The sequence below is a fragment of the Lutjanus erythropterus genome, chromosome 18 (assembly GCF_056507025.1).
Source record: "Lutjanus erythropterus isolate fLutEry1 chromosome 18, fLutEry1.hap2, whole genome shotgun sequence".
Classification (NCBI taxonomy): Eukaryota; Metazoa; Chordata; class Actinopteri; order Lutjaniformes; family Lutjanidae; genus Lutjanus; species Lutjanus erythropterus.
The window spans coordinates 16,166,288-16,181,332 of record NC_139334.1 but is presented as its reverse complement, the minus strand read 5'-3'; the positions used below and the strand labels follow the sequence as shown (position 1 = coordinate 16,181,332).

General features: G+C 40.8%; 1 protein-coding gene across 5 annotated transcripts in view; it reads right to left on the bottom strand.

Moving 5' to 3' along the window:
* qkia (QKI, KH domain containing, RNA binding a) overlaps positions 1 to 15,045 on the bottom strand; it is a 97,555-nt gene that overhangs the window by 61,313 nt on the left and 21,197 nt on the right. For all 5 annotated transcript variants that reach the window (XM_084742850.1, XM_084742853.1, XM_084742849.1 and 2 more), the window contains exon 2: positions 3,293 to 3,435. In XM_084742850.1, coding sequence (XP_084598976.1) covers positions 3,293 to 3,435 — 143 coding nt within the window. The remainder of the gene's footprint in view (positions 1 to 3,292; positions 3,436 to 15,045) is intronic.

Genomic DNA, 15,045 nt, shown 5'->3' with positions numbered 1-15,045 from the left:
TCAGGTCAAAATTATAGATCAGGCAAAATGACAATATAACTGGTTGAGTTACATTACATTTGACCAAACTGGTTATTAGCGAAAAGATTTAAAAAAAAAGATTTGTAAGGTAACAGGATAACAGAGACAACTGAATTCAACTTTAGCACTTTGAGTGAATTGCAGACGTTTATAGACCTCCCAGACACTTTACTTGCATATAACCTTTACAGATTATATTTACAGATATGTTTCAGTCCTTAGACCTTCAAGAGGTTTTGCCTAATAAACACTGTATCTGTAAATAAAGTTATATGCAAGTAAATTACAGGGTCCAAGAGTTCTCTTTTCTCTATCCCATGGATTTTCCTCCTACACACCTGTCTACAAGAAACTGAAGGTGTACATGAGCCTTTAATTCTATTTTCATGAGCATTTTACACAATCATTACAGCATTCAATAAACAAATATTTAAGACTATACCAAAAATAATTGAATTAATATTCTTATGGCATTTTGTAAGTAAAATGTGATAAAGATCTTTTAAGGCATTTTAACACACAGTTATCTGTTGACCAATGAAATTCCAGACAGCTAAACTAATGCATCATCCACACAGGGCCAGTCCCACCTCATATACACTTCCCCTCTGAGAGTAATAATAAATAAATAATACTCAAAGCAGAAAATAAAGCCATTAGCACAAAAAAGCAGCAACAAGTACAAATATAATTCTCACAGCTAATTAGGGAACAGTCCACAGACCTGCAGTCCTGTCGCTGGAGATGGAAGGTGAAAGACTGGGTTGTGGTTGGTTGATTTAGCTTGAGCTCAGGGGTCTGGCTCTGAGGGTCAGCTGGAGCTAAGCTGATCCCAGCCAGTCCCTGGTGCCCTTTATCAATTCTGTCAGGAGGAAAATGCAATCCACGCCTGGCTAGGCCTTGGCCTGCTCTACAGTGTCTCTTATCCTTCGTCACCTCCCTCCATTCATTTCATCACTGCAAGCTGCTGGGATTACGAAGAGAAACGCTGCTCCACCAAGACGTGACACAACCATTCATGTGTGTGCTTAAGATTACGAGGAAGGTGGCTGTGGTCTGACTGTGGGCACAACCTTGCATGCACACACACACACACACACTCTACAGGGCTCTACATATAGTAGACACATACACATTTGTCATTATTCAGACAAGATTTTTACTGACTCGCCTCTTCTGTGATGCAACCAGCCTCATCTCTACAACTGACATGATAGTTTCATCATGTACCATTCTTTCACAGCTGTGTATGTGCATTTAAATGTGTGTTTTTTCATCTGTGAAAAACAGCCTATGCCACCACTCTAGCCAATGCGAGTGGTAAGTCTAAAAGATTTCCATCTCCTCCAACTGAATATTTATGGAATTGAGGTTTAGTTTTCATGACACTCCTCCTCACAGTCTCCTCCTCCTCTCCCTCTCAACACTAATCTACCGCTGAGTTGGCCCATAAACACCCCAGCATGCCATGTTTTCCTGAAACCAGGACCAATTTAGACAGCGACCTGATATAGCTTCAACAGTAGTCCATTAACAACTCTGAGTCCAGCAACTATCATTTAACAAACTCACAAAACAGGCAAGAGTTGTGTGTTAACCAACCATGAATGAAAAAAGGAGCAAAAAGGAGAGTGCACAACAAAGAACTACGGAGAGAGCAGGAACCTACAAAAGAAAGAATAAGAGAGAGGAACAACAGTTTTGTCCTGGGGGTTGGGGAAATATTCGACTTAGATGCATCACAAAGCGGATGCAGCAGATTTTGAATCGATTTATAAAAGTAAAAAATCAAATTTCTAAATGTCAATTAACATGATGCTGACGGAGCAAAAAAGGCGTAACGCAGCTGCAAGGGCAGCGCAGAACCCGGACAGTCTACAGTGTACAAACGCTAGAGTTATCAGCAGTTAGCAGGGAGATGTACTTCTCAAAAGTAACAAACGACAGCGGCTGAACAACACACACACACTGCAGCATTTAAGAACTTCAGCCAACTCTGTGGTGAAGAAAATCACTCTCTACTCAGTCTGTTTCACCATAAAAACTGCTCTGCATGTTGGACACCGAGGTCTTTCCTCAGAGAGGATGCTCTCCACTGCTGGAGGCAGTGAATAAGACCACACACAATGAAACACTTCGCCTCCCCCTCATTTTGTTATGTCATACAGGCAGGGGACTGCAGGATTCTTTTAAACTGATTACTTCATTAATTAATGCAGATCACTTTTTTTAAAAAATATAAAAGGCTGCAGACCATTTAATTGCCAGGTAGGTTCCATATTGTATTTCAGGGAAACTGGAGTAAGAGACTGAAAATTGTGCCCCCCTTTCTATTCAGTCAAAAACAGATCCTCAATCAACTAGACAAAAAGATCCCTTTCCCCCCAAATGCATCATATGCATCATGTTGACATCTAAACTAGGCTATTCCCTGTGTTTTGGTGAGGATGACTGAACATGAGCAGCTGCAGATAAATAAAATCCAAATGGCACCCCATGGCTTAAAAGTTTAAGGTTAAGGTTTAAGGCAGATTGATACCGGCTGCCTGTGACCCACCTTCAAACTTGGCAGCTATAAGTTTTGCCATGTTTCATGTTGTTTTACTATTTATTTTGTAGGAATATGGTGTTAGCATGTGAAGCTGATAATGTGACTATTCCCATAGGCTAGGGTGATGTAGGACAAAGGCTCTAATATTAAGGGACAGTCAAAAGAAACTGTGTGAATGTTAAACCTCATTTGAAGTAAATAATGAGAGTAAAAAGTTGGATACAGATAACTGTTTTTTTCATGTTGCCTTTTGTGAAAGTTTATACTGCAATGGGAGGTGGGTTAGCTTTGGTCTTGTACAAAAAACTGCAGATTCTGCTCAGTGTGCATGTGTGTTTGTGTTGCTGTTGTTTGTAAATGTATGTGACAGAATTTTCCTGAAGGTAATAATATAGCTACATGTGAAAAAGAAATGATCAAAATGCAGGAATTCACTTGCAATATTGTATAATTATGACTAGAATCCAGCAGCTAGCTTGGTCAGACCATAAACTACTGCTGGGCAGTGAGGTCTGAAAGATAATGTTACACTTAGCGGTACCGCAACCAATTTCCTGGTTAATCATAAATTAAGTAACTTATTTCATTTATCATAAATGAAGCACTTGTTGAGCCAACCTACATAACCACATCACATAAATATTAGTCCTAAAATGCACCAATACTGTCATCAGTGTGACACAGTTACCATAATGTGAGATTTGTAAACCAGCTACTTACATCAGGGTACTCTTTGACAGGCACAAACAGTTTTTCCTGCAGGTGGACAATGGGTCCGATAGGCTCAGGCAGCTCCAGAGGGTGTCTGTCCACAAGGCCATTCACTGTGTCGCTGTACATGTCTTTACGCACTCTGTTGATCTCTGAAACACAAAAACATGAACACTGTGGTAAGCACCTGAACAACACCAGTGCAATCAAACATTTATTTCAATTTGTATTTGATATATCACTGTCATATTGATTTTGACTTCTAGGCAAAGGCTTAATGTAGCATATAAATCTTTGCTGGAAAAAAAGAAAGGAAAAACAACAGAAATCTGTCAATTGCCTTGAGTACTGTTTGTCATTTATAGACAAACAATTGTGTAAGTTTTTCTGAGAGTACACAAAAAAATATCATAGCCTGTGAGTGTGAAAATGTATGACAGCTGAGCATGGATGCCTCTTAATACCTGTGGGAAAAAGCGATTTTTCAGAACAAGCTGCACTGACTGAAAACAGTGAATGTGGGCAAGTTATTCTATATGCCAGAGACAAAAGTTAAGCGCTGCATTATTTAGGGGTTAAGGTCACTGTCTTTCCTCTCCGCCTGGTACTCCCCAGTGGCTGTTGTCTAATAGAGTAGCCTGTGCGAGCAGCTGGGCAGGTGGGGGAGAGGAGACGCAGAGAATCGCACAGGCTCGGGTACATGCCTTCAGATCTGATCCCTCTGTCAGATAAAACTAATGGACCTCTCTCTCTAAGTCACACACACAGCCAATGGAGGCTTCTGCTCCAACTCTCTCTCACACACACATCCCATTCTGACTGCCTGTGTAGCTCACACAAATTCACATGCAGAGGAATGCTATGTAGGTTGAGAGGGAAAAAAAAAAGCTTTCATTCATCTCGCCCCATCCCGTGTCACATTTGGATGAGGAGTGATAACTGCAGTTGTAACACCCGTTAAGAGGGGACACACACTTGTCGCACTTTCTAACTTCCCACGTTTGCCATCATCACTATACAAACAGTCATGCCACCGCTGAACCAACAAGTTAATCAGCAGTAAAGGATAGGAGAGACGTGATCCAAAAAGAGGTGTCTGCACAGACAAGTGCTTAAGTTTGAGTATGAAACAGCTGAAACAAAATGGTAGGGCTGGTGAGGCCTCGAGGAATGATGTGTGTGGGGTGGAGTGGGGGTGGGTGTTATGCACCATTTCCATCTCTCATGAGACTTTCGAGCAGTTGGGAGCTCTATATTAAACTCTAGCTGGGAAACCTGACACTCAACTATAGATGTCTTTAGTGGAGCATGTCTGACCTCTGGGCCTTAACCTAACAAAAAAGAGAAGATGGGTCAAACATCCTTAATTAGGTATAACTGTTGTTGTTATCTGTTCTGATTTATAGGCTAAATATTGCACTTAGGCTGTGACGATAACCACATTACAGTAATACTGCAGTCATGTGATGCTGCTCAATCATGGGATTGTGCTTGTTACAGTCATCAGCACAAAGTTCATTTTGAAGGGTCAATCTCATGTTATTCCATTGTGCAAGGCATCATGGGATGGCCAGTAGAAGGCTAACAATATGTCAACCGCAACAACAACAATTTTTAACAGAAAAAAAAAATAGATAAATAACTCACAAAGGACATTCAGTTTATTTTACAAAGTCTCCATGATGACACTGCAGTTCAAGGCTGGATTACAACACTTCTGAAAGGCATACAATCACACCAGAACCAAGACAATAGGCACAAAGGTACTGCTACTGTTAGCCTTTCCTGCTGGGCTTACTTTATGGTTAACCCTTTCACTTTCACACAAGACTTTTCTTGTGCTTGAAAAGCTACAGGTTTTATAAACTTTTTTTCACTGTAACCTACATTCTACATTTACTGCCACAGTGACAACTTACCGATAACCTTTTCCTAACCTACACTTGCAGCACTGTCACTCTCAGTTTGCCACTTGCCTTCCCCTGCACGCCATGCATATATTTTGCTTTAATGCTGCTCTTCTGACAGAAGCCTTTAATTGAGACCAATAAAATGTAATTATTTGGGCAGCTGCTCATGGTCAGAAATGACCCATACAGTCACAGCCTTACACTGCACACTTTTAAAAATAAAAATAAATAAATAAAAAAAAAAAGATAGAAAAACACACTTAGATTTAGCCACTGAATCAGGTTGTGGGGATTTCCTGTCAAGCTGAAAGTGTTTTCTCTGGATACTGTGGATGACAGACTGACAAATGTGTGATTGATGGGCTCTCAAACACTGACAAGGATACAAATCAACATCTGGCCTGCAGCTGTGCGTCCAGCACCTGCGGGACAGATCTGAGCCGTGCAAACAAGCCAGGAGGAGACTCGGCGCAGAGCGACTTGTTCCCAAACAACATGACCTCAGCACTCTGTGGTCCACACACTCCCAGTCCTCCCTAAAGATGAATTCATCCTCATGGTATCTGGCCCAGAGGACAGATTACATCAGTCCTAACCGACAGCAGCAGCTTCAGGCCACGTCCAGGCTTTAGTGTATGAACAGAGGGGCTCAGCGGTGACACATGATACAGGGAGGAGATCGGGATAGCATAGCGCGGGGAGAATATGAAAAACAGGAAACTTAATTACAAATGATTGTGTGTTGTGTGTCCAAAAGAACCATCAAGTCCATAAAACTTGGGAACATGATGGTCTTGTGGACAGTTTTATAACCACACAGTCATAAGTTTACTCTCTGTAACTCCTTGATGGCTATACAAAACTATCCTCGGCTTAATCACTCATAGTTAGTATGTATAAAAAGGAAGATAACTACTAAATGGCATTCTATAAAAATGAAATTCTCCTACTTGCTATAAATCTCAGAACCTTAACTGGCTGCATCTGTCTTTCAAGCTAACATTAATAAACACAGAAGAGCTATTTAACAGACCACTGCTGGGCTAAGCATGTGTGTAGGAGCCATCAATGTTTGGTAAAGAGGAGCCAATGTTCTGCAGGTTAGGTTCTCTGGTCTGCACACATCGAACAACAAAAGCACATATACTGCGCTATTTGCATCCAAGAACATTCATCCTTCATAAAACTAGAGAAAATAGAAAGAAGAAGTGTGCACATGTGACAATGCTACCCGACAACCACCAGCAGCACCCCTCCTCCTTCTAATTTCCTCTTGCTGAAATGCCACATTAACATAAGGAGGCCGTGCTGGGCCATCAGTGGAGACGTGCGGCATTTGACAACCTCTAATTTCAGTGCGGCAAGTATTTTCTGAAGCGCTGCGCTCACCTAAAAATTACCCCCTGCCTTGCACAGCCGACAAAATCATTTGTCTAGCTGTCCACCCCGGCAGAAATGGCTGATTTTGTACGAAAGACACAAGGAAGAGAGACCAAGAATTACTATCTTGGAGAGAACAGACAAAAGGCTGGAGTAAGAGGAGCGTAGGCTATCAAATGAGAACTTTTCTTGAACTTTGGCATTAGATGGCAAAAATCTAGAGTATGTACGTGTTTCACAGCTAAATGAGGTGCAGTAACAGATCCCCTGTTACTCCCCTTCAGCCATCTCTCAGCTCAGAGTGTCATCCACACAACCTGACTCAGCAAACCTCACACACAAACAGCACTTTCTGTCAGAGCTGTCTATTTACCTGTGGGGGGTGGCTGCACACATACAGACACAGGAAGGGAAGGGATCATAATATCTCTATTTAGTGTTTTACCCAGACATCTGTCAGGAGCAAACAAAAGAAATCAACCTTGAGAGTAGTCGGAGGGCAGAGTGGAAGAAGGTTTGATGAGACAAAGACAGAGGAAAGAGGGTGAATTATAACCACAGTGCTGAGCAAGCAGAGTTCAGTTGTATTCCTCTTGACTTGCTCTGCTCTTTTCTGCCTCAATCTAAGTTAATACACGTTTCATTTTATCCTTTGCTTTTTTTGTTTCTCTCAATGTCTGCCCTTTCTTCTCAAATCTGCGGCGAAAAAAAGAAAATGTCACAGGCTGTGGCTGCAGATCCATCTGCCCTTTGTAAGCTCGAGTAAAGAGACAGCTTCTCCTCATCTTCTTTGGTGATCTTGGCAATGGGGAGAGATCGGTACCCAAAGGGAAGGATGTGGAACAGGAGAATGGCAGGTGGAGGCTTGAGAGGCAGTGGACTGAGGAATATAGGAAAGGGAAGGGACTGTGAGGTTGAAGCAAAGAGTCAGAGTGTGGTGACATGGGTGGGTGGATATTAAGTGTGAAGGTTCATTTTAATCTTGACCTTGAAACCCTCCACCCCACACTCAAGGTGCACTTACTAGTTTTTTCTGGAGCTTTCAACTGACTTCTCCCTCAGTGGATGGTTGTCAGCTCAGCTGTCATCATGCAACTTTAGTAATGCGATACGACACCCCTCTACACATGACCACCTGTTACCACACTACAAAGGTTTTATACTTAGAGGTGACAGAGGAGCTACATGACAACTGACCAGACACCATCTGGTGGGGAGCACTGTAAGATTCTGTTAAAGCGCTAGAAAAAGCTAGTAATTGGACCTTAAGTAACATCTTTTAATCAAACTTTGCTTGATGCTTGAATATTGGCGCCACAGTAATAGCAAGTGAATAATTTAAAGCTATTAATGACTCTAGATTTCAAGCAATCAATGGAAGATTTGATTTTAAGGTCCAGTGTGTTTCAAGTTTTACTTGCACAGTATGGCAGAAACGGAAAATAAAATAATACTTAATAATATAATATTTGTGTATAAGTTGTTTATACCTACAGAAGGCACAGATACTGTACCAGAGATACCGCTGTATTGCACTACCATGTCTCTACAGTAGCCCAGAATGGACAAACCAAACACTGGAAATAGTAAACCCTCCGTTTGATTTTCAAATAATTTCAAGCTTTAAGATTTTTTTCATCCATTAAAAGAAATACACTCATAAAGTAACAAGTATGATTTGTGGGAAGCTCTCTTATTTTTCTTTTCATTTTTTTTTCTAAAAATTCCCCATGTTTTTTATTTTAGTTTTTCATCTATTTTTGACAATGTTTACTTTGTAAAATATGTTTATGTATGTCACTGATGAGTTCCTGTATGTATGTCCTTAATATATGTTCAATAAAGGAATTTGCACAGTTGCCTGGCCCCCATAGTTTCTCCTTCACGCTTTGAAAGGGAGAGAGAGAAGACGTGTTTGCAATCTGCAAGCTCACCGCCAGATGCCACTAAATCCTACACGCTGGTCCTTTAATTAAAACGATGACTTAACAAACCTAAATACTTAGCACTACAAAAATTTAGTTTATTGATAAGCAACATGAAATGTGTTGGCATCATGTAGGAAGGCTTAAAAACAACATGCTTAGCAAATTCTCTTCACAATTAGCCATGTTGCTCAGCTCTTACTACTGCCACAATTGCTTCTTTGTACCAAAAGTGACTAGTTAAAACAGCACTGAGTGGCATATGATCAGATTTATCCCACACAGAGACTATTACCTCTTGATAAGGGAAAGCAGAACTAGGCTTAGGCAGGAGAGCCATTTGCACAGGGGAGGAAAAGATAGGAGGAACAGAGCAAAAGAAAATTAAGTGTATCTACTCATCTGAATGAGTGATATTTGACAGAGTCAGTCACCGTGAACTCAGCACCATGGGATAGGGAAGCTTCTCATTTATTTACCCAGCCTGGTGCCAAAAACATGATCACATACAGGCAGTGCTGGCAGAATCAAGGGAAGCAGCTCAGAAGAGGATGAGATGGGGGAGAGGAAAGGCGTAAGACAAAAGAATGGCCACTTGAGATAGTAATATGTTGTAGCCTCTCTCATCTAACATGATCTAATGAATGTAAACAGAACACGGGGACAAACCTGGGGAGTGGACTGGAGGAGAGATCAAAGATGGAGCAAAGAGATAGGTGGAGGGCAGGGTAAAATTAAAAACAATGGACTGGTCCAGAAGGAGATACTGTAATCAGGTTTGAGACTGGTGAAGATCATTCAGCTGGACCTGCTCCACTAGAGAATGGGAACAAGTCCATTAAGAGCCCAAAAATAGACCTGCTCCATAACTGCTTTGTCCTCACCCTGTAGCTTGGAGCAAAACGTCCTCTGACCATGCAGCACACATCTGTCCATATATGTGTAATGCGTGTGTGAGAGAGAAAGAAAAAGGGAGCAAAAAAAAGGTAATGGGTGGATAATCAGTGTGATCAGCTTTGCCGGAGGAAAGCAGCTTTAGATGCCTTGTGATGCTTGGTATTAGGCTGATAATATCTGGCACCTGAAACAGATTGAGTGTAACACCAATTAATCTTCAAGCCAAAATGATCAAATGTTCAACTCTGCAGAGGGACTGAATGAGTCCTCCCTGTTTAGGAGGATTTAAGATCAAAAACCTGTAGTGTTCAAATTCACTCCCATTTTCTCCTGCTCACACATGCATGCGTTCTCTATTCATGATTTAAACAGGTGAAAAAGTGGCTAGGAGGCTGAGATAAATATAGACATAAAAATGTGGTGGTCATGTCGCTAAAAAAAAATACAGCAATCACAGATACACCTAAATGTGCCGGTGCTGAGTGAAACAAGACTGAGGCGAAGAACAAGCCTTTTCACTTTAAAGCTGTGCACTTTAGCAATCACAAAGCCTGGGTACCCGTTGCAAGCGAAAGGATTTGGGCGTTTAATGCATTCCTGCCCTTTATTCACGGCACAGACGACTTTATCCAAGACGACACTCCACTTCAACAGTTTAGGGGTTTGGCAGGCCAAGCATATGAAAGACGGAGGTTTCTTTTAAAGCAGAGAGTCGAAGTATAGTGCGTATTGGTGGGGGTGACTGAGCCATGAAAACGTATGCATTTCTGGGTCTTATCGTCGACTCACAGCTGCCTCTCTCTCCCCCTCCCTCTTCGTGAAAGGAAAAAAAATGTTTCCTTATGCTTCTGTCTTATTTTTACTTCCTAATCTTTGATTTAAGAGTAGGCCTACACAGCACAATCCTTTGATGTTCACACACAAACTATTCCTCTGGTGTTAATGAGTATGCTGTGTTATCAGCACAGTTAAGAACAGCATATGTAGCTCAGTTCTTACAAAGAAAATACCAGGTTTAAGTTGAAATATCCTGTTCTTAGGGCTTGCATTAGGAAACTTTAATGTCAACATCCTGTAGCCAGAGGGTCAGCACTTCACTTGCCATATCCTAAATGTAGTAATATAATAGTAGGAGTGTGACACTACACACATTAATCACAAAATGTTCAGTACAAGATGCTCTGTTTGCTATGTGGCTTGTTTCAGTTTCGTTGACCCCATGAACTGAGGAATTATAGCCCAAGGAAGATTATGGTTTCCTAGTAAATAATGGTAACACTGGACAAGCAGGAGTACAAGATGAGAACTGTGGATCAACATTGTTCAACCCAATTAAGGCAATGTTATGTCTCTGGAAATGGCTACATCAAACACTCCAACTCATTTGCGACAGCATTACCCAAGTGTGTCTATTACTTGCAGAAGTCTAAAACACACCAGGGTGCAAGTCATCCTCCCCATGGCATCCAAGCAGCCAACTTTCCACAGATTCAGGGAAAGAAGAGGCAATAATGAACAGCACAGGAGTGTTTATTACTGTGGATATGTGACTATACGCAGTTGTAGAAAACACAAAGTGCTTGCACCCCCCACGATAATGTTCATGTTGTAATTAAAGCTGGAGCAAAACAGACATATTGCCTTTTGTTTTCATTAGATTACTTATTGGGTATCTTCCAAAATTATCAATCTTTTTTGCACAAAATTGCCCATTTTTGTTTCCTCTTAAGGAAGAACTCTGGAAGATACACACATGATGTGACTGACCTGTACTGCTGAAGCATCATATTAGTTTTAGCTGAACATTTGGCACAAAACAAGGACAGAGGGTTTTATCAGCTATCTCTTACACAGGAGATGAAATAATAAGGGATCACTTCACAGTGAGAATATGCAGAAGGGCTAGGCCATGATGGCTCACAGTCATTGACCACTAGGCCCTTTATCATTCCAACATTGTGATTTAAAAGGCTTCTATATTACAGGTGGTTTGACTGCTCAGAGTTGCTGTAGAGTTGCCCAAGTTCCATTTTTGACATGTTGAAGAGACAATTAAAAGAAATGGTTGCTGCTGTTCACTGCACTAAATCTCCATGTTATGTTTACTTTCCTTTTTTTTTTTCTTAAACACAGCTAAGTTACTGTCATGTGGTGCTGAGACGAAGACCCTTTTAGACATCACCCAGAAGTAGCAGGGTTATGCAACTGCAGCAACCAACAACTTTTTCAATGTCACTCTTTTGAATTATTAGTTGGTCAAAAGAAAATTAGCGACCAACTATTTTGTTTCAAATATTTTTATTGAGAAGCCTGGTGGTAAAAGGTTACAGAACAAGCTGTGGCCACGCTTCCTTTCCATATAAACATACATGAAACAAGAACACAAGGAACATCCTGCTTACAACTAAAATAAAAACATAAATATGAAATAGTTAGAGGAGAGGGGAAAAAAACACGTGTCCCAAGCTCCCACGTCACCCTGCAAAAGTAAAGGTTGCCAAATCTTTTCAAAACCTGTCAGTTTGTCCATAATGATAAATCGGATTCTTTCAAGGTGAAGACTGTCCATCAATTCTGTAATCCATAATTTTAAAGTTGGAACATATTTCTTTTTCCAAAATAACAGGATTAACTTTCTCGCAATAATAAGTCCACAGGCCAGGAGACGTTGTTGTGCCTGTTTAAGTTTATTAGGACCAACTATTTTGACAATTAATTATTTCAGTCATATTTCAGTCATATTTCAAGCCAAGAAGAAGCTTAAACCATTTTCTGGTTCAAGCTTCTGAAATATGAGAGTCTGATGCTATTCTTTGTAATTGTGAGAGTAAATGGAGAGTCTTTGGGTTTTAGACTGTTGGTTGGACAAAAACAATTTGAGAACATCACTTCGGGCTGTTGCTATGAACATTTTTCACAGTTTGTTGACATTTTATTGACTAACAATTAATTGATAATGAAAATAATCGTTAGTTTCACCCTAAATATGAGTATTGAGAGAGGGACATGTAAAAATAATCTATTCATTACAGTTAAGCAGTGTTCAATGTTTTTTTCCAGACATCTACTTACCAAGTCCATTTTTACTGGCCCTTGTACAAATTGCCTCATTTATTAGTGGTTATGAAATATCAACAAAGACTGAAGTTAATTGCAATGTTTAATCTAGGGTTGCAATGTCTATAAAATGTCAGAAAAATGTCATTTTTCAAAGTCTAATGTGACGTCTTAAATGTTCGCCTACCTCATTTTGTCAGTCTAAAACCCAAAGACATTCAGTTTCATATGATAATAAGCAAAGAAAAGCAGGAAATTTCCATATTTGTAAGGGTGAAAACAGCATTTTATGCCATTTTGCATGGAATTTTCTTGCAAATAGTGGATTACTCAATTATAAAAATAGTTCAATTACTTAATTCTTTTTTTACCACTTGCCCAGTCGGGCATGCGAGTTGCCAGATTTACTAGACCAAAATGACAATTTTCTTGCCTCGGGCGAACAGGCAATCCTTTATTGTTGAGCTCTGTTAAGGGTTGTTAACGTAATGCTCTTACAATGTATTACATGTATTAAATTCAAAATAATGCTGAAAAATACATCTCAGCTTTGCTTTACAGTGACTCGTCCACATACAGTTCCTGAACTCTGACACGGTGGGGATATCAGAGCCGGCCCCCACAGGCTGAGGGGTCTAAATGGCTCTAGACAGAAATGACGGTGCGGTTTTCTGGCAGCCAGAGGGAGAGATTTATGTTGTGTGTCAGGGATTCTCCTAAGGCAGGCTGGGTAAAAAGCTCCAACGTCAGGTCTTTAAAACGACTGGTGTAACAAGGTTTCTGGATTCTCTCCTCCCTGTGCCAGGTAAAAAAAAATATTAAATTACAGAATAACACACACACACACACACACACACACACACACACACACACACACACACACACACACACACACACACACACACACACACACACACACACACACACACACACACGCTTACTCATCTCATGGGTAAACGGCAAGCCAGGACACAGAGGAAAAATGCTTTCATCCAAATTGGAAACGGACGGTTGATGCATTCTGCACAAATAAAATGCTTACATACACTCTTACAGTAACACAATATTTTTTTGAAGGAACACATTATGGTGCAGAAAACGAAGGAAGTACATACAAGATGGATTCGAACCCTGTGTACACGTGCACATTTATATTGCAGCCACATGTCTACCAGAAAGTGGCACGTTCCGCTCTCTGATCATCAATCAAAGCTGCATGAAAACACACACGTTATAGATAACTACTCTCATAACACATAGCTGTGGTCTAACAATGCACAGGAATGTGTGCTCCCAGACACAAATTTAGCACATATCATACATGTCAAAACAAACACCCAACTAAACATTAGAAACACCCTCACACACACACGAGTTAATGAGCTTTTGTGTGTTTGTAGGCAAGGCTCTCCTGAGAGAGAGAACCCACAGAAATAACACTCCTCACAGAAAGAGGAGGGGAAACTGCCTTAGAGAAAAATCTGCTAAACAAATACGGCAGGAAACAAGCAGGAAATAGTGCTACATCTCTCCACCACCTTGCTTTACTAGCCACTGCCATGGATTTATTCTACTAACAGAGACAGAGGAAAAACGCAGATTGTTCTCTATTACACATCAACCCCACGCTCTCCCTCAGCTCGGTCTGGTTAAATATTTTACCACAATGACTGACAGCAGCAGAAACTAGTGCCACAAAGACAAGGCAAACAAAACAGGGAATATTCCCTCTTCTACCTTTAAAGACAAAATACAGTGAACTCACAGCAACATGTAGGATATTTTGAGCCCCTATTTTTATGTTACAGCTGGCTCAAACACCAAATATAATAATGGACACAATACCACGAGAGAAGTTTAATGCATCAAAGTTTATAATAAATGGATAAAACTGAAAAAAACACCTACCTAGCACCATAAGAAAGAGCTGAACAGAAGGGCCGGCCTATATAGACTCAGCCCACTAGTCAGCACAGGTGTGTGTCATTTAGGTGATCAAACTAGAGGGATACAGGAACAGGAAATCTCAAAAAAGCAGGATGTAACACTGTATGTAGTAAGGCAGTCATTGGTCTATCAAATCAAACCACGCGTTAAACGCATACTCACATTCCTTATTACGTCAGAAACATTGAGAAGTTGGACGCACAGTTTACCTCCTCCTCTACTCTGGCTGAACCCCTGAGAATATGTATGCTAAAAGCAGAATGTGTAGGTGTGGTAATGGCCAAGAACAGCAATCAGCAAAGCCATTAATCATAACCGGTGGCAAATGCAATGTTTTCTGGGGCTGTCACTGTGACTGCATGCAGGAAGGGGGAGAAGTGCCAAGCTGAATGTGGCTTTCTGTGGCTGCTGGCAGCAACGGTGATGGCGTGCTATAGGAACGTGTCATAGCACGTTAGTTTGGTGATTAAACAAAGCAAACAGACAGTGCAGACAAGAAGAGAGGGGACAGAGGAAAGGCAGAGCCGGGGGGGGAGACAGGAAAGAAGCAGAAATGGCTATAGTGGGACAAAAGGGAGTGAACACGCCAGGAAGAGAAGACATACTGTCTCCAGAAAGAAATACCACATTAGCCTAGATTAGAAAA